The sequence below is a fragment of the Nerophis lumbriciformis genome, linkage group LG03 (genome assembly GCF_033978685.3).
Source record: "Nerophis lumbriciformis linkage group LG03, RoL_Nlum_v2.1, whole genome shotgun sequence".
NCBI lineage: Eukaryota > Metazoa > Chordata > Actinopteri > Syngnathiformes > Syngnathidae > Nerophis > Nerophis lumbriciformis.
In genome coordinates, this window is record NC_084550.2 from 13,007,380 (window position 1) to 13,032,500 (window position 25,121).

At 37.6% G+C, this 25,121-nt stretch overlaps 1 protein-coding gene across 1 annotated transcript in view; it reads right to left on the reverse strand.

Annotated features, from left to right (window-relative positions):
* The window catches only part of LOC133579473 (uncharacterized protein C1orf21 homolog), a 26,300-nt gene continuing 1,179 nt past the window's right edge, over positions 1-25,121 (reverse strand). Inside the window, exons 3-6 of the mRNA XM_061934027.1 lie at positions 17,474-17,553; positions 9,629-9,699; positions 7,680-7,743; positions 1-900 (exon numbers count right to left, since the gene is read on the reverse strand). Coding sequence (XP_061790011.1) covers positions 862-900; positions 7,680-7,743; positions 9,629-9,699; positions 17,474-17,553 — 254 coding nt within the window. The 3' untranslated portion in view covers positions 1-861. The remainder of the gene's footprint in view (positions 901-7,679; positions 7,744-9,628; positions 9,700-17,473; positions 17,554-25,121) is intronic.

Consider the following 25,121-nt stretch of genomic DNA (forward strand, 5'->3'; position numbering starts at 1 on the left):
AGTTTTCAAAAACACTTTTATTTTTCCTATAAAAACAAAAGGTCAACATAGAAACAACACGTAAAGTGAGTGAAATACAGAACGATATGTGACTCCACCCAAAAAACGGGCTCACCTGAACGCGATATTAAAGCGGGCGACTTTGTGAGTGTTTTAATATGTTGTGATAGGTGAGTAGACGACGACAACACTTCAAACCTGAGCCTTGTTTAACATAATATATTATAATAAAGGAATGTAGACTGCCAAACATTATTTTGGCCCAGATATTGTAGAAAAGAGATTCCAAAACAGTTTCCTGAAATGCAAAAGAAGGCAGAGAGACACAGTGGGCCTCATGCATGACACATTGGGATGCAGTTTTGCTCCCAAATTGTACGCGCAACTAATTTAATTGTATAGTCTTATTACCAATATATTAAGGAGTCTCTGTAAGATGCACTGATGCACTTTATGAAAAAAACTATTCATTAATAGATGACTCAAGGCAAAGTAATGTAATTGGCTGAGTTTAGTGTCATAAAGCTTCCATGCATGAAGCCCATTTTCCTGACTGACAAATGATTCTTCTGAGATTTTGATGTAAGCAGCAATGTACTGTAATACCGTCTTAAGGAGTTGTCCAAGCAGGGAAAAATCTCTCTTGATCTCCCAGAATCCCTGACGTCCTATAATGGCTTTTCAAGAAAGTGAACTGAAATTAAGTTTCCCCATCAACTCTTGATGTTGGTCATTTGATGAGACAAGAAGGAGCTTCATACTGAGCAGGAGGGCAAGAAGTTGCTCCATAAAGTTTTGCCCTGCTGCCACTTTAGACTGGTTGTAACACTGGCATCCTCTTAATGTGATGGCTGAGGGGTGCTATGTCATGTCTTCTTCCTCTGAGCAGTAGTCCCTGCCCTGCAAAAGGGAACAAAATAACATTGTCATATAATCACATTACTACTAACTACAAACTTCCCTCGGTTATGGATCGTGTAACTTTAGAGCTGGGTACTGAATTTGGTACTTTCATAGGTACCAACTGAAGTCTGTTGGTACTACCGTGTACCGTGTAATTCCTGTGTGTCAAAGTCAAGAATTAATTAATTATTTGATTAGTATTAGAACCGGCCTGCAGGCCACAGCCGCGTGCTGCTGTTTTGCACGCACCAATACTCAAATCAGTGTTGGCGCTAGGAATTTTCAAAATGGGTTCCAAGGGACCCCATCAAGTCATAAAAATGGGGTCCCACAGTACATTTTTGGGGTCCCACGTTCCATAGTTTTACTCCGCATACAGACACACAAAAACGTTAACGAGTGGTTTGAGCTCTCGGCAATGAGAAATATCCAAAGCCTCTCAAGTTATGAGCCTGAACTCGTCTTATAAAAATACGTTGTAGCTTAGGCGGCAATAATTAGGGCCCGCAATGGCCCATTGCAAAAGGACTCCCGAAGGGAGTCATTATGCAATGGGACATAAGGACCTATTGAATTTGTAAGGTTTTATTCTTTATTATTATTATACCGGCCGCCTCTTTGAGCTGTAATTTGACCCACTTAACATGCTTCAAAACTCACCATATTTGAGGCACACATCAGGGCTGGCGAAAATTGCCGTTTGATAAAAAAACCAAACCCCAAAAATCAAAATTGCGCTCTAGCGCCCCCTAGGAAAAAAAAAAACTAGACTGCCTGTAACTCCCACTAGGAAGGTCGGAGAGACATGAAACAAAAACCTCTATGTAGGTCTGACTTAGACCTAAATGTCATTAATGGTACATTCTCGGGCAAAAATCAACAGGAAGTTGGCAATTCCCCCTTTAAGACAAAAAAGTACTAAAAACAGTCAATTTTGCCTCTTTGAGCTGTATTTTCACCCTCTTAACATGCTTCAAAACTCACCAAACTGAACACACACATCAGGACTGGCACAAATTGCGATCTAATAAAAAAATCTAACCCCAAATCTCAAAATTGCGCTCTAGCGCAATTTTTTAATGAAACGCACAAAAAAACTGCTCCTCGGAAGAAAATAATGACAAAACTGCCTGTATCTCCCACTGGGAAGGTCGGAGAGACATGAAACAAAAACCTCTATGTAGGTCTCACTTAGACCTACATTTCATAAATTGACAACCCCCAGCAAAAATCTACAGGAAGTTTGCTATTCCCCCTTCAAAACAAATTTTTTGTAAAAACCCGTCACCTTCCTTCAAAAACGAACTCCTCTGAGCGCGTTTGTCGTTTCGCAGGAGAGAGATTGAACCCTTGTGATTACAACGACAGAAGCGCTTTTTTTCTAACTGCTCCGGTTTTGATTTTATGACCCTTCAAAGACCCGTTGCGCTGATGCTGCTGCGCTGCTGTTTTTTTAAGATGGCTGCTTAAAAGCAGGAAGCACCAACGTGCCCACACAATGCAGACAAGGTAGGTACACTAGACAAAAGTCTTGGGACACTTCAGACTAAAAGTAGACAAAAGTATTGGGACACTTATGACTATCACTGGACAAAAGTATTGGGACAGTTAGGACTAGCACCTGCCAAATACGCGGGCCCGACCAACGTTGCTTGCAGCTTTAATTTATTAATGTATTAACAAGGTCATCAAATTTGAGCAACTTTGATTGCATAAACAGATTATGAGTATGTTCTAAATAACCAACGTTGTGAATGATGCGCACTGCTCTTTTCTGTAATATGATCAGAGGATGAATTGTGTTGTGGTAAGTATTCCCCCATACTTCAACACAGCATGTAAGGTATGGGAGTACCAAGGTGCAGTAAATGATAAAATGATAAATGGGTTGTACTTATATAGCGCTTTTCTACCTTCAAGGTACTCAAAGCGCTTTGACACTACTTCCACATTTACCCATTCACACACACATTCACACACTGATGGAGGGAGCTGCCATGCAAGGCGCTAACCAGCACCCATCAGGAGCAAGGGTGAAGTGTCTTGCTCAGGACACAACGGACATGACGAGGTTGGTACTAGGTGGGGATTGAACCAGGGACCCTCGGGTCGCGCACGGCCATTCTTCCATTTTCATTGAGGTATAGTTTTGCTTTGTTTATAATTGAGAGGCTTTTGGAGATTTTTGTTTTAATGTGTCTGACATGAGGTTTCCATGATAGTTTACTATCAATTATTACTCCCAAAAATGTATTTTCATTTACGATTTCAATTTGAAAACAAATGATAAATGTATGCATGATCCTGTTATATCTCACATTCTATATTGTGTTTTGGAAAAAGGTTGTCATAAAAGTTACTTTAATTCATTAAAAAAATAATACAAAAGAAAACAAATGTTTATGCATATGTAAATTTATTTATTTATAAACATTTATTCACTTTCTTATTTTCCTCATGGATCTAAACTTTACCCCTGCCGGTATTTTTTTCTATATTTTTATTGTAATATTTTCAGAATGTGTTTGTTCTATTTTTGGCCAAAGTAAGACAAAGAAAACAATCTGAATTTTAGTTTTAATGCCATGATTTTAATAGTCTGGCCCGCGTGTGCACAGATTTTCCTTCATGCGGCCCCTGAGCTAAAATGTGTTTGACACCCCTGTAATTTAAACAGTGCCATATTTCGAGACCTGTGTAGCACATGACGTCATTTTCTGATTGCAGACTCCATACAGGCATTAGCAATTGGACGGGAAACAAGCAGTAAGTCATATAAAAGTACAGTAAGGCTCCACTTTTCAAAATGCCAATTTAAATGGGATTTACCATAGACAAGCTACCAATTAGCATGAGCAATTTTACATGGAGATTTTAACATCTCCACGTTTTATAATTCAAACTACTACTAGGATGCATGTAGCAATGTAACAACAGCTGGTGTGTAATAAAGGAAAAGTATTCTTGAAATACATCTGCATTGCAATTCACATTTTTTGTTTTTTTAAAGCTACATTGAGATATTGTTCAAAAGCCGAAATCTATACATGTTTAAGACACAAGAACAATTCACCCTCTTCATTATTGTGCAAAGGCAACCACTCACATAAGATAGCATTAATGCAACAGTTGGCTGATGAAGAAGAAGAAGGATGATGTGGAAGTAGTAAACCAAATGGTACTGTGCCTGCATTTTGACAAAGACAGCCTCAGAGTTTGAACTAAAAATACAAGTAATGATGCGTGCAATGTGTTGTTTTTAATCATAGACAATATAATTAAATAGATGCCAGTAACACTTTTTTTTCTAAGGAAATTAGCTGCTGGTAATTCCTGAAAAATTGATGCTCATTAGGATTTTGTTAGCAAACATAAAAAATACATTGTTGGATAAACTAGTATTGTTTTCATCATTCACTAAATTCAAGTTATAACAATCCTTGTCAAACAGTGGGGAACATGCTTTATCAGTATCATGTAGTATCAAGCGTCAAACCCTGCTCCGAAAATCTGTGCACTAGGCAACGTGCTCATTGTAGCCATTAATTCTGACGACCTCATTTTGAGATAAAAAAAATTCAGCACACATTTTTTTTATTCATTTTTGATTAAATTGTTTTATATACAGGTAAAAGCCAGTAAATTAGAATATTTTGAAAAACTTGATTTATTTCAGTAATTGCATTCAAAAGGTGTAACTTGTACATTATATTTATTCATTGCACACAGACTGATGCATTCAAATGTTTATTTCATTTAATTTTGATGATTTGAAGTGGCAACAAATGAAAACCCAAAATTCCGTGTGTCACAAAATTAGAATATTGTGTAAGGCTAATACAAAAAAGGGATTTTTAGAAATGTTGGCCAACTGAAAAGTATGAAAATGAAAAATATGAGCATGTACAATACTCAATACTTGGTTGGAGCTCCTTTTGCCTCAATTACTGCGTTAATGCGGCGTGGCATGGAGTCGATGAGTTTCTGGCACTGCTCAGGTGTTATGAGAGCCCAGGTTGCTCTGATAGTGGCCTTCAACTCTTCTGCGTTTTTGGGTCTGGCATTCTGCATCTTTCTTTTCACAATACCCCACAGATTTTCTATGGGGCTAAGGTCAGGGGAGTTGGCGGGCCAATTTAGAACAGAAATACCATGGTCCGTAAACCAGGCACAGGTAGATTTTGCGCTGTGTGCAGGCGCCAAGTCCTGTTGGAACTTGAAATCTCCATCTCCATAGAGCAGGTCAGCAGCAGGAAGCATGAAGTGCTCTAAAACTTGCTGGTAGACGGCTGCGTTGACCCTGGATCTCAGGAAACAGAGTGGACCGACACCAGCTGGACTGCGGCTGAGTGGTCCAAAGTCATGTTTTCTGACGAAAGCAAATTTTGCATTTCCTTTGGAAATCGAGGTCCCAGAGTCTGGAGGAAGACAGGAGAGGCACAGGATCCACGTTGCCTGAAGTCTAGTGTAAAGTTTCCACCATCAGTGATGGTTTGGGGTGCCATGTCATCTGCTGGTGTCGGTCCACTCTGTTTCCTGAGATCCAGGGTCAACGCAGCCGTCTACCAGCAAGTTTTAGAGCACTTCATGCTTCCTGCTGCTGACCTGCTCTATGGAGATGGAGATTTCAAGTTCCAACAGGACTTGGCGCCTGCACACAGCGCAAAATCTACCCGTGCCTGGTTTACGGACCATGGTATTTCTGTTCTAAATTGGCCCGCCAACTCCCCTGACCTTAGCCCCATAGAAAATCTGTGGGGTATTGTGAAAAGAAAGATGCAGAATGCCAGACCCAAAAACGCAGAAGAGTTGAAGGCCACTATCAGAGCAACCTGGGCTCTCATAACACCTGAGCAGTGCCAGAAACTCATCGACTCCATGCCACGCCGCATTAACGCAGTAATTGAGGCAAAAGGAGCTCCAACCAAGTATTGAGTATTGTACATGCTCATATTTTTCATTTTCATACTTTTCAGTTGGCCAACATTTCTAAAAATCCCTTTTTTGTATTAGCCTTAAGTAATATTCTAATTTTGTGACACACGGAATTTTGGATTTTCATTTGTTGCCACTTCAAATCATCAAAATTAAATGAAATAAACATTTGAATGCATCAGTCTGTGTGCAATGAATAAATATAATGTACAAGTTACACCTTTTGAATGCAATTACTGAAATAAATCAAGTTTTTCAAAATATTCTAATTTACTGGCTTTTACCTGTATACAGTGATTATTTATTCTGGGTTTTCTTTGCTCCTGAGTTAATGTTACTTATCAATTGTAATGTATTATTATTTACTGAGTTACCTAATTTTATTTTTCAGTAACAAATATTTGTAGTTTAAATAGGGAGACACTTTTTTTTTTCAGGCAAATTGATGCATTTTGAATATTTTCAATATATTTTTAAACAATAAAGTTATTGTTTGTTTTAAGTTGACCTATATTTGTTTATTTTTCATTTTTTTGTTCCACTTAATGTTAATAAGGATACAACGTTACGCAGAGGTGTACTTACACCAGTTTTGTAGACAAATGATACCATATTCACAAAACACAAAACCAGTGAAGTTGGCACATTGTGTAAATCGTAAATAAAAACAGAATACAATGATTTGCAAATCTTTTTCAACCTATATTCAATTGAATATACTGCAAAGACAAGAGATTATTTTTTGCAATTAGCTAATTTGGATTTTTATGCCTGCAACATGTTTCAAAAAAGCTGGCACAGGTGGCAAAAAAAAAAACTGCACCAGTGTAGCACATATTGATCCTGTCCTATTTGTGGTCCCTGCCTTTTCTCTGCCGTAAATAATTATTTTAGAAAGTGGGTTGTGGGGCTATTTGCGCAGGCTGCAAAAGTTATGCGGCATGGCGTAGTGGGTAGAGCAACCGTGCCAGAAACCTGAGGGTTGCAGGTTCGCTCCCCGCCTCTTACCATCCAAAAATCGCTGCCGTTGTGTCCTTGGGCGGGACACTTCACTCTTTGCCCCCGGTGCCACTCACACCGGTGAATTGAATGATGAATGATAGGTGGTGGTCGGAGGGGCCGTTGGCGCAAATTGCAGCCACGCTTCCGTCAGTCTACCCCAGGGCAGCTGTGGCTATGAAAGTAGCTTACCACCACCAGGTGTGAATGAATAATGAGTTCTACATGTAAAGCGACTTTTGGTACTTAGAAAAGCGCTATATAAATCCCAGGTATTATTATTATTATTATTATAAACCCAGCAGAGGGTGCTGTCTCAAGTCAATACACTCAATATTTTCCAGCAGGAAGATGCTTTGACAAGATGTGAAGTTGTGTATTTGCATGTGTTGTACTGCTGGTCTGCAATTGTTCTCATTGGGGTTTTAGAGTATCAAAAATATGCTTTTAAGTAATTTTTTTGCCTCTGTAAAATGACATGTTACAGTAATTTTGTCAATTCAGTGTATTTCCACAAAAGTAAAGATATTCAAGATGACATAAAGTAAGGAAACCTAAGAGCCCCTTTTTAGTGTAATAAGCATTGAGCAGCCCATAAAAAACGCATAATTGTAGCCTTGAACACTATTTAGTTTTTTTTAAAACCTCACAGTCTCACTGCAATAACAACATGATTCCCATAATGCCACGACGATAAACCAGCTTTATGTTGCTTTTTGTCATCTGTTGTGTCCTTACTTGCTGCGGATTTGCAGCAGTGGAAGGATTAACCTTCGTGATGTCATTCAGTTATATATACACCCCAAAGTGGATGTGCGCCTTTTAATTATTAAAAATAATACCTTTTCAATTTTCTCATCCAGCATCCTGAAGAATTCTTGCTGGCTCTCTGAAGAATGGATGCTTCTGTGAGGAAATAAAAACATGTCCCGAGGTATGCAGTGTGCAATTGTGTAGGTTCTGACATGATGGATATATAGCAGAGGTGGGACCAAGTCATTGTTTTGCAAGTCACAAGTAAGTCTCAAGTCTTTGCCCTCAAGTCCGAGTCAAGTCCCGAGTCAAGACAGGCAAGCCCCGAGTCAAGTCCAAAGTCAAGACTGGAAAGTCTCAAGTCAAGTCCTAAGTCCTGCATTTTGAGTTTCGAGTCCTTTCAAGTCCTTTTAACCACAGACTAATATATTAACACAGATTGTGTATGCTTTTCAAATGCTGTATTTATTTATTAAAACAAGTGCATTTTAAATTGCAGGAAAGAAAATTGTGCTGACATTGCACTTCATAATAGCACTATTAACCAGTCATTTTAAACATTAACTCATTCCTTTACAGAACAAACACATTGAAAAATAAAGTGCAAATGTACTTATTTGTACAAAAGTGTTAACATTGAAAAAACATGACATATACGTGAACATAACAAAAAAGTTGTACTTTTTATATGTCAGGGCCCTATGCTGCATTGCATTTGCAAAAGACCAAATTAGCCAAGAGTCTGTCAGTCATTTGTGCACGATGGGGGCGTAGTATGATGCCACCATGGCTGAAAACTCGCTCCACTGGAGCACTGGAGGCAGGCACTGCCAAGACTCTCATGGCCACTCGGAACAGTGAAGGAAGAGTCTTCATGTTCAATGCCCAGAACAAAAGGGGGGAGAGAGTTGTTTTGGGTTGGTGCACTACTTGTAAGTGTATCTTGTGTTTTTTATGTTGATTTAATTAAAAAAAAATAATAATTCTTGTGCGGCCCGATACCAATCGATCCACGGACCAGTACCGGGCTGCGGCCCGGTGGTTGGGGACCACTGAGGTAAACAACCAACAGTATGTCAGAAAGCTAGCTAAAACGGTACACATATTCATAATATAGTATACATTTTAACTGACCTTTATTTTACTATTTTTGTCTTTTTTTAGGTGGCTAAAATACGCGGTGCTGCTGACCGCCGTCTAACGTTACGTGTGATATATTGACTAACGTAACCCTGCTTGAAAAAAATCACTGAACAAAAAGTATGAATAAGGTAGTGAACTGCAACAGATTCCTATGTTTGCAATAACGTTATAACGTTAGCAGTGAGTTTACAGCCTCACTGATTTAACTACACAGCAAATAAAAGTCACGTTACTTAGCCAATAAACGTTATCTTACATTCAAAACTTACCGTTCTTTGTGCAACTTCAAATGCCGGACGAAGTTGGAAGTTGTTGCCTCTCCATCAGTAATTTTCGAACCGCATGTGTTGCATACTGCAAACCGTTTTGTGTTGACCACCTCGTAATTTTTATACCCAAACAAAATTATTTTAGGTATCATTTTTTGTTCACTGGCGTGTGGTTTGGACATGTCTTCTTCGTTGGTTGTCCTGCAATTTGATTGGATGAATGCTGTGTGATGAAAACAAAGTAGATCTCATTTGATTGGCTGTTGTACTGACAGCACACCAGCTGACACACGCAACGCTGATAGACAAGTACACAATGAAAAATACGGAGCGCTCCCGAATAACTTTTTCATCTTTGGGTTTTGGGGAAAGTAGCAAGTCATGTCAAGTCATGTCAATTCAAAAGGCTCAAGTCCAAGTGAAGTCACAAGTCATTGATGTTAAAGTCTAAGTCGAGTTGCAAGTCTTTTTACATTTTGTCAAGTCGAGTCTAAAGTCATCAAATTCATGACTCGAGTCCAAGTCATGTGACTCGAGTCCACACCTCTGATATATAGTATATGTGAAGCTAGGGATGTGATGATAATGTACAAGCACAAGGAGCAAAACGAGACAATAACTCTTACAGCATCTTTCCATTTCCATTAGATCCTGTTTCATCCATGTGTTGACTTTTCCCAAGTAAAGCACTTTTCTCCTGCAGGATACAAACATACATTTTTTTTACAATTTGTCATAACTACAATGTTAACGTGTATTTATTTGCGGTTGATTTGGTGCTGCTTCGCTCACAGACACATAATGGGACTTTCTGTGAATACAGCTTGTTGTTACAACTCTGGCATCGTAAGTATGCTTCTTAAAGGGGCCCTGTTATGAAAAAAACAACGTTTCTTACCTATCGGCACCTTCTGTTGCGTATATGGGATCTGCATAAGTCCCCAAAATTCGAAATCAAACCATGGAGACATTGCGAAGATATTTATACAAAAAAATAAAAAAATAGAAAAATAATAATAAAATGTATGTATATATATATATATATATATATATATATATATATATATATATATATATATATATATATTAGTGATGGGTCAAGCTCATAGAGCAAAACCCTGAGTCGGTGCGCTTACCGCTTTTAGAAAGTCACGTGACCGATCATGAGCTGTTTTGGTCACGTGACCGATACGCGAACTGTGTCGCACTGACGCCTCCTCTGTGCCCTGTGAGCGGGTCTTTTCTACAGCCGGAGAAATAATAACTAAGAAGAGAAAGCGTCTAAAATTGAATACGTTGGAAAAGCTGTTTTTCTTTAATAAAAATGTATAAAAAAAAAAAAAAAAAAAAAAAAATTCCAGGTCCACAAGCATCCTCATTCACAACACGTTCTCTTAGATTTCCATGTTATGATACATGTTCACATTATTTATTGACTGTATCTAAAAAAGACAAAAAAAATATTTTTATTTAAATGAAGTTATGAAATAATCCTAAATGAAATACAATGACTTGGTTTATATTATTGTATACAGGTAAAAGCCAGTAAATTAGAATATTTTGAAAAACTTGATTTATTTCAGTAATTGCATTCAAAAGGTGTAACTTGTACATTATATTTATTCATTGCACACAGACTGATGCATTCAAATGTTTATTTCATTTAATTTTGATGATTTGAAGTGGCAACAAATGAAAATCCAAAATTCCGTGTGTCACAAAATTAGAATATTACTTAAGGCTAATACAAAAAAGGGATTTTTAGAAATGTTGGCCAACTGAAAAGTATGAAAATGAAAAATATGAGCATGTACAATACTCAATACTTGGTTGGAGCTCCTTTTGCCTCAATTACTGCGTTAATGCGGCGTGGCATGGAGTCGATGAGTTTCTGGCACTGCTCAGGTGTTATGAGAGCCCAGGTTGCTCTGATAGTGGCCTTCAACTCTTCTGCGTTTTTGGGTCTGGCATTCTGCATCTTCCTTTTCACAATACCCCACAGATTTTCTATGGGGCTAAGGTCAGGGGAGTTGGCGGGCCAATTTAGAACAGAAATACCATGGTCCGTAAACCAGGCACGGGTAGATTTTGCGCTGTGTGCAGGCGCCAAGTCCTGTTGGAACTTGAAATCTCCATCTCCATAGAGCAGGTCAGCAGCAGGAAGCATGAAGTGCTCTAAAACTTGCTGGTAGACGGCTGCGTTGACCCTGGATCTCAGGAAACTGAGTGGACCGACACCAGCAGATGACATGGCACCCCAAACCATCACCCAACCATGCAAATTTTGCATTTCCTTTGGAAATCGAGGTCCCAGAGTCTGGAGGAAGACAGGAGAGGCACAGGATCCACGTTGCCTGAAGTCTAGTGTAAAGTTTCCACCATCAGTGATGGTTTGGGGTGCCATGTCATCTGCTGGTGTCGGTCCACTCTGTTTCCTGAGATCCAGGGTCAACGCAGCAGTCTACCAGCAAGTTTTAGAGCACTTCATGCTTCCTGCTGCTGACCTGCTCTATGGAGATGGAGATTTCAAGTTCCAACAGGACTTGGCGCCTGCACACAGCGCAAAATCTACCCGTGCCTGGTTTACGGACCATGGTATTTCTGTTCTAAATTGGCCCGCCAACTCCCCTGACCTTAGCCCCATAGAAAATCTGTGGGGTATTGTGAAAAGGAAGATGCAGAATGCCAGACCCAAAAACGCAGAAGAGTTGAAGGCCACTATCAGAGCAACCTGGGCTCTCATAACACCTGAGCAGTGCCAGAAACTCATCGACTCCATGCCACGCCGCATTAACGCAGTAATTGAGGCAAAAGGAGCTCCAACCAAGTATTGAGTATTGTACATGCTCATATTTTTCATTTTCATACTTTTCAGTTGGCCAACATTTCTAAAAATCCCTTTTTTGTATTAGCCTTAAGTAATATTCTAATTTTGTGACACACGGAATTTTGGATTTTCATTTGTTGCCACTTCAAATCATCAAAATTAAATGAAATAAACATTTGAATGCATCAGTCTGTGTGCAATGAATAAATATAATGTACAAGTTACACCTTTTGAATGCAATTACTGAAATAAATCAAGTTTTTCAAAATATTCTAATTTACTGGCTTTTACCTGTATACTAGGTCAGTGGTTCTCAACCTTTTTTCAGCGATGTACCCCCTGTGAAATTTTTTTTAAATTCAAGTACCCCCTAATCAGAGCAAAGCATTTTTGGTTGAAAAAAAGAGATAAAGAAGTAAAATACAGCACTATGTCATCAGTTTCTGATTTATTAAATTGTATAACAGTGCAAAATATTGCTCATTTGTAGTGGTCTTTCTTGAACTATTTGGGAAAAAAAGATATACAAATAACTAAAAACTTGTGATTCAATTATAAATAAATATTTCTACACAGAAGTAATCATCAACTTAAAGTGCCCTCTTTGGGGATTGTATTAGAGATCCATCTGGATTCATGAACCTAATTCTAAACATTTCTTCACAAAAAAATAAATCTTTAACATCAATATTTATGGAACATGTCCACAAAAAATCTAGCTGTCAACACTGAATATTGCATAGTTACATTTCTTTTCACAGTTCTTTTTGACAGACATTTTAGTGACAAACCTGAGCTTGTGCTTCACTGAGTTTATGAACTTACATTCATATTTTGTTGAAGTATTATTCAATAAATATATTTATAAACATTTTTTGAATTGTTGCTATTTTTAGAATATTTCAAAAAAAATCTCACGTACCCCTTGGCATACCTTCAAGTACCCCCAGGGGTACGCGTACCCCCATTTGAGAACCACTGTACTAGGTCATAAAATCAGTGTCCGTTAAATCGGTCCATAGGTTGCCTGTAGGGATTTTTAATGTCCAGCAGATGTCAGTATTTAGTGACACAGTATCGACACAGTATCAATACAGTTTTGCAATGTGTCGAAACGCTTCATGACGCCTCATCAACCCATCACTAATATATATATATATATATATATATATATATATATATATATATATATATATATATATATATATATATATATATATATATATATATACCGTATTTTTCGGAGTATAAGTCGCACCGGCCGAAAATGCATAATAAAGACGGGGAAAAACATATATAAGTCGCACTGGAGTATAAGTTGCATTGTTTGGGGAAACTTATTTGATAAAACCCAACACCAAGAATAGACATTTGAAAGGCAATTTAAAATAAATAAAGAATAGTGAACAACAGGCTGAATAAGTGTACGTTATATGACGCATAAATAACCAACTGAGAATGTGCCTGGTATGTTAACGTAACATATTATGGTAAGAGTCATTCAAATAACTATGACATATAGAACATGCTATATGTTTACCAAACAATCTGTCACTCCTAATCGCTAAATCCCATGAAATCTTATACGTCTAGTCTCTTACGTGAATGAGCTAAATAATATTATTTGATATTTTACGGTAATGTGGTAATAATTTCACACATAAGTCGCGCCTGAGTATAAGTCGCACCCCGGGCCAAACTATGAAAAAAACTACGACTTATAGTCCGAAAAATACGGTATGTGTGTGTGTGTGTATATATATATATATATATGTCCAGGGTGTACCCCGCCTTCCGCCCGATTGTAGCTGAGATAGGCTCCAGCGCCCCCCGCGACCCCAAAGGGAATAAGCGGTAGAAAATGGATGGATGTATATATATATATATATATATATATGATTTATTTATATATACAGTATATATATATATATATATATATATATATATATATATATATAATATATCTAGATATGTGTGTGTGTGTGTGTGTGTGTATATTAGGGATGTAATGTATCAACATCTCATGGTACGATATGACGGTAATAAGGCCACGGTACGATATTGTGGTATATGTAAAAAAAAAAAAACAGTAAAAGTCTTAAAAATGCCGTAGTGTGTAAAACAGAGCTCGCCAAATATTTCGAATCGGGGGCCACATTGAGAGAAAAAAAATGTGTCTGGGCGGCCAATGTGTATGTGTGTATAAATTATATGTGCACATTTAGCTGTAAAAACCTGCTGTACAGTATGTGTATTTGGGCTCCTTTTTTCCCAGGAACACTAATACCAAAAGTCACAATGTCCGATAGAATTCTAAAAACAGACCATCTCAAAAAAAAGGAATGGAATTTTACATTTTTTTTTACTGAATGGGACACCCAAAATGTACACTAAAATAAATTAAGTGGGATTTACATGATTAACTATGAACAATAAAACACTGAATATTAACAACATATGAACATCGCTCCTCTTTTACTTCTCAGACCAGCTCCTCCATAGACATATTTTACAATCAAGCAAAACACAACAAAAATGTAACAAACAGCAAAGTGTAATAAACACCTACAATATGATATATTATCGCTTTTATGCAGAAATTTGTAGTAAAAATTTGCTTCTGCATCTGTTCTTGACACATGCCGTTTCGGGCTGGCTGCTCTGAAAACAAACCCCGCCCACTCTGCTTTGAGCTGCCATTGAATTACGTTCTATAGATCAAGACTTAAAAACAGCACTGCACATCATAATATCAGCTACAGTTTTGATTATAACAGTCTAAAAAAATTATGTAGAACGTCCGGCGGGCCGGATTGAAAATCTTAATGGGCCGCATGTGGCCCGCGAGCCGTATTTTGCCCAGGTCTGGTGTAAAATGAAGTGGCAGAAATGTAAGAATCTAATAAAAGAAAAAAGAGCAACTCTAACCCAATCCCAGTTTTACAGAATTTAGGATATAAATATACAAAGCAATTGAGAAGACATACAAATACAATGCAGTATTTAAAAAAAGGAACACCTAAAATGAATAAAAGCAACAGTGTCAATAATAATATTAAAAATAGTTGTTTAATGCTTATCAAAATTGCGATTACGATGTTAATCATTTTTTGAGCACCCCTAATATTTTGAGTATTCAGAGATTTTCCACCCCGCAAGATAATCTTTTTCAAAAACGGCCAGTGATTAATCTATCTTTTTTAGGTCTGGTGAACTACATATTTTTTTCCTTTTCGAAAAATATTTCTCCAAGAAAGAGAAGTCTTCCTACTTTCAAAATCTTATATTCAAATAAATACGATTATTATTTGCAAAACAATATTAAGACTCCCACTTGTAATTTGTTGAATGACGACATTTTGCTAAAACTGGTTCAAGATATGTATTACTAGCTAAGATTGATGCAATGCGCAATCAATAATCACAATGACAATAGCCAGCCATTTAAATCATGCATAAAAATATTTTATACTAGAACTGAGGCAGGATGGTTTTATCGATCTAAAAAGTTGTCTGTTCACTGCAAGATTAAAATGCTTGGTAACGTTCATCACTGTAGTTGATGCAATATTACAGACAAAAGTCCTACAATATTACCAACTAGAAAATTCCCGCAGATGGGCCTGCTATCTGTGCCCTGAACCTCTAGCCTAGGGTTGATCGAAATTGGCATACTTCGAAGATGGCACCAAGTATCAAAATCTATGATTTTTAGGTTTAAACATACAAAATTAGCTAAAAAGCTTGCATAAAATGTTACCATGATGACATAAGACAAGTTAGCATACTTCTAAGATAGTGCCAAGTTTTAAAATGCACAATTTCTAGGTGTAAACATAAAAAAATAGCTGAACAGCTAGCATAAAACGTTAGCATTCTAACGGTAACATGCTAATGTTAGAGACGTTTGCATACTTCCAAGATGGCACTAAGTATCAAAATCCATTATTTTTAGTTTTAACAAACAGTTAGTTTAAGAGCTAGCATATAACATTAGCATGATGACATAGAAGAAGGTAGCATACTTCTTAAATGGCGGCAAGTATTAAAATGCGCTATTTTGAGGTGTAAACATAAAAAATTAGCTGAAAAGCGAGCATACAACATTAGCATATGTATCGTTTATTGCTAATTTTTCAGATTTGTGTTGTTTTTGAAGCTATATGTAGAAGTGGCAAGTGGTTGCATCAGCTGTGTGCTCTTTTATTCTTATTAATGTTATTTGATATTTCCCTCTTATTTTCATGTCTAGTACTTTATTTTTGTGAACTTTTTGTATCTGCACTGCAACCACATATTTTTTCTATTGTGGTATGAATAAAGTCTGTCCTATCCTAGCATGCTAACGTTAGGATACTAGCATCTGGCTGGATAAGAATAAATACCAAGATGCACTATTTGTAGGTGTAAACATACACAATTAGCTAAAAGCTAACATAAAACATTAGCATGCTACTATAAGAGACATTAGCATACTCCCAAGATAGTGCCAAGTATCAAAAATCATGATTTTTTTATGGTTTTAACAAACACAATTAGGTAAAAAGCTAGCAACGGATTTTAGCATGCTAACGTTTTCACACGCACCCAAGGCACACATTTCAAAGTTAGCTACTCTACTATGTTACTCATGCTGTATGTTCCGAACACACATACTAAAAACTGTCTTTCTAATACAAAAGTGTCAAACTCAAGGCCTGGGGGCCAGATGTGGCCCTCCACTTCATTTGATTTGGCCCTTGAAAGGCTGGAAATAATATGTATCAATAAAGTACTGTAACTTTTCTTACTAAATGTATTCTTCCTTTCTATTTTGGGAGAAAAAAAAAATGTAATCCATTTAATCGCCAATTATGTTAACTTAAATATTGTGTAATTATGCAAAAACATATTATCAAACATTCAAACCATTTTTTTAAATATAAATAAATGCTAATAATATTGATTTCAATCCAAGTTATCCATCAAATTGTGCAATGTAAAAGTAGCAATAGATTCAATGGTAAAATTGTAAAATTTACTGTTTTTTTACAGCATTTTTCTCTAAATAAAAAAAACTGTAATTTTTTTTACTGTAATAAACTGTGGTGTCGTTTTGGCATTTCCCGAAAAATCTACAGTTGTTGATTTGCGTTAAAAAAAAAAAAAAAAAATGGCAGCTCAGGTGCCAAAATTTTACTGTAAAAATGCATTTTTTTTTTCATTTACAGTAAAAAACAAATGTAAACTTTATGGTAAAATTCTGGCAACTGAACTGCCTTTTTTAACTAAAAAAACAGCAGTACTGTTGTTCCATTTACAGTAAAATACACAACATTTTGAGGTGAAATTATTGCAATTTACCATATTTTTTTTTACATTTTAGTTAAAAAAAAAAAAATCTACTAATAAAATGCATTAAAAATGTTTTAGTAATAGTATTCACTGTTAGGGCCAAACATAACTGTGATGTGGCCCTCAGTGAAAATGACTGATTCTATAATTTTCCTGTAGCCTAGAGGTCGGTGCATAATTTTAGAATCTTCTCCACTTGCAAATGACAAAATCGTGTGCAATGGATTACCCAAAGAGTTGAGGGGAGAAAGTATTATGCAAATAAAAACTCTGACAGACTGGAAAATAAAATGAAGAAATAGTCACACACCGGGCTTTCCTGGCCCTCCACTCCTCCCTCGTCCCCGCTGATGTACTTGACTTTCTCCACTCCTTTCATCTTGTACTCATCTATGACAGAGTGGGAGACAAAAGAGTTAGAGGAGCGCACATCTTTTTTCGTTGTTGTGGAAATTCACTCTGGAATCGCCCGGCAGCCCACTCGCTGTTGGCTATCATGCAGTTCTCACAGTTCAACACTTGGCCAAGTATTTATGTGCTTGGTTTCTCACACAGCGTCCTCCTCTCACAATGGTCGGCCAGCAGCTCGCACACGAGGTGTCAGACTGATTCTCGTCTCGCCATGTTTTGTCTCATACATCCTTCCGAGAGTGAGGAACTAAAATATTAATAACCCAGCAGGCAGAATACATTGATACATTGTGGATTTTACATACATGTCCTTTAAAACTCACTTATAAACAACGTTGCAAAATAGTTGTATTTGTAAATTAAGACAACGTTGATGTCTAACGTTGGATCCACGTTATTGGTTGGGAAATTTGGTCATTTACCAATGGTCAAATATTGAATGAACGTCGTCAAAAAGGGTGATTTGTGCCTGCTGGGAGCATGGAAATGGCAAACTACTGTGGCAAATGTTAATCATTCCTTGCCGTGTGCAGTCTGAACGTCGTCATTAACCTGACGTGATGCCTGGGCTGGCGTAAACACCATGTAGTTTTATAGCAAAGGTGTCCGAACTTTTTGATTTGGGGACAGCGCTGGGCTAAAAAATGTGTGTGTGTGTATATATATATATATATATATATATATATATATATGTCTTAATAAGGTTATCCAAAAAATAGTGCTCGATACCGTAGTAGAGCGCAATATATGTATGTGTGGGGAAAAAAAAAAATCACAAGACTACTTCATCTCTACAGGCCTGTTTCATGAGGGGGTTCCCTCAATCATCAGGAGATTTTAATGGGAGCATGGCGTAGGGGCATGGTGATTGGCTCATGTGTTGCCTAGGAGGTGTTTCCGTCTGTGGCGGCATGCTGATACAATTTCGCTGCGCTTGTTGAGGGATGACAGGTCTGGACGGTATATAATAAACAGTTTCTCTTTCAAGCATAGGTTGCATCTTTTATTACCACTATTGTAAGGTGTGCTGGATGCAAGAATTTGCCATGTTATTGAATATTCAACATTATTGTCTTTGAGGTCCCAAATGTGTTTGCTGAGTTCTGTGGTATTCCGCAGGTTTTGGTTCCTGAAAGAAGCCTTGTGATTGTTCCATCTGGTTTTAAACTCTCCCTCGGTTAATCCTACATATGTGTCGGATGTGTTAATGTCCTTGCGTGTTACCTTAGATTGGTAAACAACTGATGTTTGTAAGCACCCCCCGTTGAGAGGGCAATCAGGTTTCTTGCGGCAGTTGCAGCCTTTGTTGGTTTTGGGGTCGCTCTGTCCGGGGGCCGACGGCTCATTTGCAATTGTTTTGTTGTGGTTTGAGATAATTTGTTGTATATTGTTCATACAGCTGTAGCTCAATTTAATGTTGTTCTTGTTGAATACTTTTCTTAGGGTGTTGCCTTTGGGAAAGTGTTTGTCAATCAGAGTGAGGAATTTGTGGCCAATGTTAGTTGAGACGTTTTTGCTGTATGGGGGGTTGTACCAGATGATGTTGTTTCGTTTTCTGTTCTTTTTTGGTTGGTTTCCTGGCGTGGGTTCATAGGTGAGGGTGAAATTGTATCCGCTTTCATCAAGGGCTTTTTGGTACGGGGGGGTTGCTTGGTCAAATTCAGCTTTGCTAGACGACAGCATCGATAGCCTTTTTGTTAATTCCGGTAGGTATTCTTTTCGTGGTGGTGGGTGGGTGGTTGCTGTCATGGTGCACGTATTGGAGTGTTGTGTTGGATTTCGTGAATGGTTGGTAGCTGTTATTTCTCAGGTTGAAAGTGACGTCGAGGAAGTTGACGGTTTGCTTGTTGGCTTCAATCGTGATCCGTAGGCCGTTCTCTTTGAAAATTTGGCATATGCACTTCTTGGTATTCTCGCTGCTCCTTGGCGAGGCGCGACACACTGCCAGTCCGTCATCACGGTAAATACCAAGGTTCAGGTTGAGGCTAGCATATATATATATATATATATATATGTATGTATGTATGTATGTATGTATGTATGTATGTATGTATGTGTATGTATGTATATATATATATAAACACACATGTATATGTACTGTATATATATACAGTACAGGCCATAAATAAAAATTGAGCTGTTTGGCCACAATACCCAGCAATATGTTTGGAGGAGAAAAGGTGAGGCCTTTAATCCCAGGAACACCATTCCCACCGTCAAGCATGGTGGTGGTAGTATTATGCTCTGGGCCTGTGAACGTGTGGACAATGCTGAAGAAACAAGTCAATGTCAGAAAACCAACACATTTAGCTGAACTGCACCAATTTTGTCAAGAGGAGTGGTCAAAAATTCAACTAGAAGCTTGCCAGAAGCTTGTGGATGTCTACCAAAAGCGCCTTATTGCAGTGAAACTTGCCATCGGACATGTAGCCAAATATTAACATTGCTGTATGTATACTTTTGAACCAGCAGATTTGGTCACATTTTCAGTAGACCCATAATAAATTCATGAATGTTTTTTGGGTCCAATCATACTATCACAAAAAAATAAGTGTTGTAGAAAGTATTGGAAACTCAAGACAGACATGACATTATGTTCTTTACAAGTGTATGTAAACTTTTGATCGCGACTGTATATATATATATATATGTATATATATATATATATATATATATATATATATATATATATATATATATATATATATATATATATATATGTATATATATATATATATATATATAAAATATTATGTAATTTTTAAATTCAATTTCACTTTCATAATCACTTAGCTGTGGGTCACCATAGCTGCTGGTAGAGGTCGTTAACAAGTTTAGTCACAGGGTTTAAACGTGAAGGCGCTGTGTAGCCCAGCCTCACCCTGACTCTACCTTCAGCGGCCCCCAGGCAAATTGAGTTCGATCTCTCTTTTTCCCACCATTCACACACTTCCTGCCTTCATAACAATAGCGCTGCGCCTAACATCTGGTCCAAATTATGATCCTGGAAAATGTCTTACACTTCATTAAACGTCGATTAACGTTCCTATCGCTCACCCTCAAAGCGTCGGGATCCGTGATATTCAAAGCGTTAATGTGCTAAATTAGCATTTTTGTTATGTGGAGGGGCCTCAATGACTATAGATTAGCCTTGGGCAGAGGTGGGTAGTAACGCGCTACATTTACTCCGTTACATCTACTTGAGTAACATTTGGGATAAATCGTACTTCTAAGAGTAGTTTTAATGCAACATACTTTTACATTTATTTGAGTATATTTATAGAGAAGAAACACTACTTTTACTTCGCTCCATTTATCTACATTCAACTCGCTACTGATTTTTAACGATCTGTTAACGCACGCTTTGTTTGTTTTGGTTTGTCAGATGGACCTTCAAAGTAGGATCTATCGCATGCCTGCATTTCACCAATCCAATACAGTCACTGGTGACGTTTGACTCCGTTTCACCAATCAAACAGAGCCAAGCATAAAGTTTCAGCGGCAAAACAACAACAAGCTTACGTGAACTCAACGTCAAATTTGAGGAAGCACATCGCGGTAAGTAACGTTAGTAGATATGTTAGCTTCCCTGCTATGAATCACTGTCAAATGTATATCGTGTGGGGACATTTATTAATGCACTGCAGCCTCATGGACAGACAGACACACACACACACACGCACAGTCGCACACACACACACACACACACACACACACACACGCATGCATAGAAACACCAATCAGAAGCGCACAGTGTGTTCCCAGGTGCAGCCCACACCTATCAGTTTATGGTTTGCGTAAAGGCTAACTTGTTATTAGGGCCCGCATGGCCCATTGCATAAGGACTCCCTTCGGGAGTCCTTATGCAATGGGACATAAGGACCTATTGAATTTCTAAGGCTTCGGGAGTCCTTATGCAATGGGACATAAGGACCTATTGAATTTCTAAGGTTTTATTATTAGGGCCCGCATGGCCCATTGCATAAGGACTCCCTTCGGGAGTCCTTATGCAATGGGCCATTCAATAGGACATAAGGACCTATTGAATTTCTAAGGTTTTATTATTATTATTATTATTATTCTTCCGCAACTTTGCGCTGTAATTTGACCCCCTTAGCATGCTTCAAAACTCACCAAATTTTACACACACATCAGTAATAAACGGCAAAACTTTTTATCAAAAAACCAAACCTCAAAACTCAAAATTGCGCTCTAGCGCCCCCTAGGGAAAAAAATAACTAGACTGCTGTAACTCCCACTAGGAAGGTCGGAGAGACATGAAACAAAAACTTTTATGTAGGTCTGACTTACACCTAGATTTCATAATAGTATATTCTCGGGCTAAAATCAACAGGAAGTTGGCTATTCCCCCTTCAAGACAAAAAAGTACTAAAAACAGTAACTTTTGCCTCTTTGAGCTGTAATTTGACCCCCTTAACATGCTTCTAAACTCACCAAACTGAACGCACACATCAGGACTGGCAAACATTGCGATCTAAAAAAAAAAAACCTAACCCCAAATCTCAAAATTGCGCTCTACTGCAATTTTTTAATAAAACGCAAAAAAACCTGCTCCTCGGAAGAAAAAAATGACAAAACTGCCTGTAACTCCCACTGGGAAGGTCGGAGAGACATGAAACAAAAACCTTTATGTAGGTCTCACTTAGACCTACATTTCATAAATTGACAACCCCCAGCATAAATCAACAGGAAGTTTGCTATTCCCCCTTCAAAACAAATTTTTTGTAAAAACCGGTCACCTTCCTTCAAAAACTGCTCCGGTTTTGATTTTATGACCCTTCAAAGACCCGCTGCGCTGATGCTGCTGCGCTGCTGTTTTTTTAAGATGGCTGCTTAAAAGCAGGAAGCACCAACGTGCCCACACAATGCAGACAAGGTAGGTACACTAGACAAAAGTCTTGGGACACTTCAGACTAAAAGTAGACAAAAGTATTGGGACACTTATGACTATCACTGGACAAAAGTATTGGGACACTTAGGACTAGCACCTGCCAAATACGCGGGCCCGACCAATGCTGCTTGCAGCTTTAATTTTCCTTTGTAATCTCTACCTACTGAGCCTATGGTGCTGTTAAGTTGTTTTGGCTCAATTTGCCTTAATTTTTTTTATGTTAATGTATTATTATTTAATATATATTATTGTTTTAGTTACTTAAGAGATATTCCTGGCTCTGAATTTGCTCATTGCTATTTTTATGTTTGTGTGCATAATTTAATAATAATGATAATAATGGATTTTATATTTGTTGCCGCGGTCATTAAACGAACGGGTTTCAGTTACTCAATCACAACATACTTTTTACTTTTACTCATGTAGATATTTGGGTGACTACTCCTTACTTTTACTTGAGTAATACATCTCTAAAGTAACAGTACTTGAGTACAATTTCTGGCTACTCTACCCACCTCTGGCCTTGGGCCCCTAAATGACTTGCATACCTGCCAACTACTCCGGTTTTCCCGTAATTAGTACGGTTTTCATTAACCTATTCTGGGTTATGGTTGCAGTGATAAAAAATACGGTTTTTCATTAATTAAAAAAAAATATTTTTTTAAAATGCGCGAGGCTATTTATAGCACCGCTGCCAAGCACGAGGCATCTGTTGTCATTGTTTCCAAACGAGCGAACGATCATGGAATCAGCCGGAGAAAAATCGCAAACGAGTCTTAAACCGAAAAGAAAACTGCAGTCATTCCGTGAAGAATATTCAAAAGCCTATCCGGGAATAATTATCCGTTCCAAAAAGGGTGAAAACTACGCGAATTGCACCTTGTGCAGACAAGATTTTTCGATCGGACACGGAGGAATTAGCGATGTAAAAGACCACGTTGGGACAAAAAAACACAAGTCTAATGCCGTTGCTAGCGATACAAGTGGAAAACTTTCAACGTTTTTCGGATTTTAGCCACAAAAAGGTAATGACACCAATGTTATCTATTGGAATTGTTTAGTACTGTTATACTGTTAAAAGTGTTTATACTATTTATGCTTTCAAGTCCAAGTTGAAGAAATCTTGTTAAATGTTGACAGCATAACTACCAAAATACAGAAGTATGTCCTTAATATTTTTGCAGTGCTATTTCTGTTGAAAAGTTAAAATGATTACATTAGAGATGTGATGTGCCACTTTTCAAGTGTCTGATGGCTTAAATTAATTTTCATTAATTTTTCATATTTTGAATTCTTTTGAAAGGCTTACAAAAAAACTACATTTGAATTGTAATTCCATGCTATTGACAGGACTATTAATTTTAATGAAGTTAGCTTACCATGTTTACAGTATGATAATTGTGATAGAAATGTGAATTTTAGGCACAGAATATTTTTTACAATTGAACAAGGCAGTAGATTATACAAGCTTGGACAGAAAGTTAATAATGACACCAATTTTTTTTAAATGGAATTGTTTAGTACTGTTTTACCATTTGTTTACTGTAAAAAGTGTTTATACTGTTTATACTTTCAATTAACAAATTGAAGTCTTGTGAAAGGTTGACAGGATAACTGGCATCAACTGTCAAAATAATTGAAGTTAGCTTACAGAATAAACATGTCAATCAACCCATATGATTTTTGCTGTAATATTTTTGTTTTGAAAAGTCACTGTGACTGATAGAAAAGTGATGGTTTTAGCAACATTTTAACCTGTCTGAATGCTAATAATCATTTTGCGTCGGGGGGCGAAGCCTGAACCCCCCACCAGGACTTTGTCCTGGACGTACCGGGGCCTGCGGCCCCTGGACCCTGGCCAGGGCCGGCCCGTGGCATAGGCCGTATAGGCAAATGCTAAGGGCGCCGTCCATCAGGGGGCGCCACGCCAGTGCCACAAATGTTGGAGGAAAAAAAAAAAGAAAAAAAAAGTTGATACTATTATTTCTAAATACAAAAAATAATCCCACGTTAATTAAAATGCAAAGTAAAGCCTATTTAATAGAAATATTATTTGTTACAACATTACGCCCCCCCCCCCCCCCCACCACCCCCGCACGGTGCGCCCCCTCCCTTCCCGTATCATGACTCTTTTTGGACGTCACCACATCAAAAAATCAACATAAGATGTCAAAACGGCCAAAACTGTCAGGTGCCCAGGGAAGAAAAAAGAGAAAAGAAGAGGAGGAGAAACGAGAAAAGACAGAGGTAGCAGGTAGGTAACGTTAGCCTACGTGAAATTATTTGTCTGTTACAGAATGTGATAGTAACCTGGCTTTTTAGCCTTAAGCTAATGTTACATGATTCGGCAATTGCTAATCAATAAATAGCTAGTTCTGTTTTAACGTCGGGTTAATATTGTGGAGGGGGCTAAATTGTTATGGAAAATAATAATGTAACGTTAGGTAATTACAGTACTCCCACCTTACATTCCTCAGGGACATTTGTATTAGATCTTTTAAGCAGCTGTTTTTTGTTTACATTGTTATTGCCTTCTGGTTAGCTAATGTTTGCCCTGCAGGTAATAGTCACTTTTCCACCCCTTTATATATTAGGTATAGTTGTAAGTAAAAAAAAAAAGGTCAAAGACAAAGCT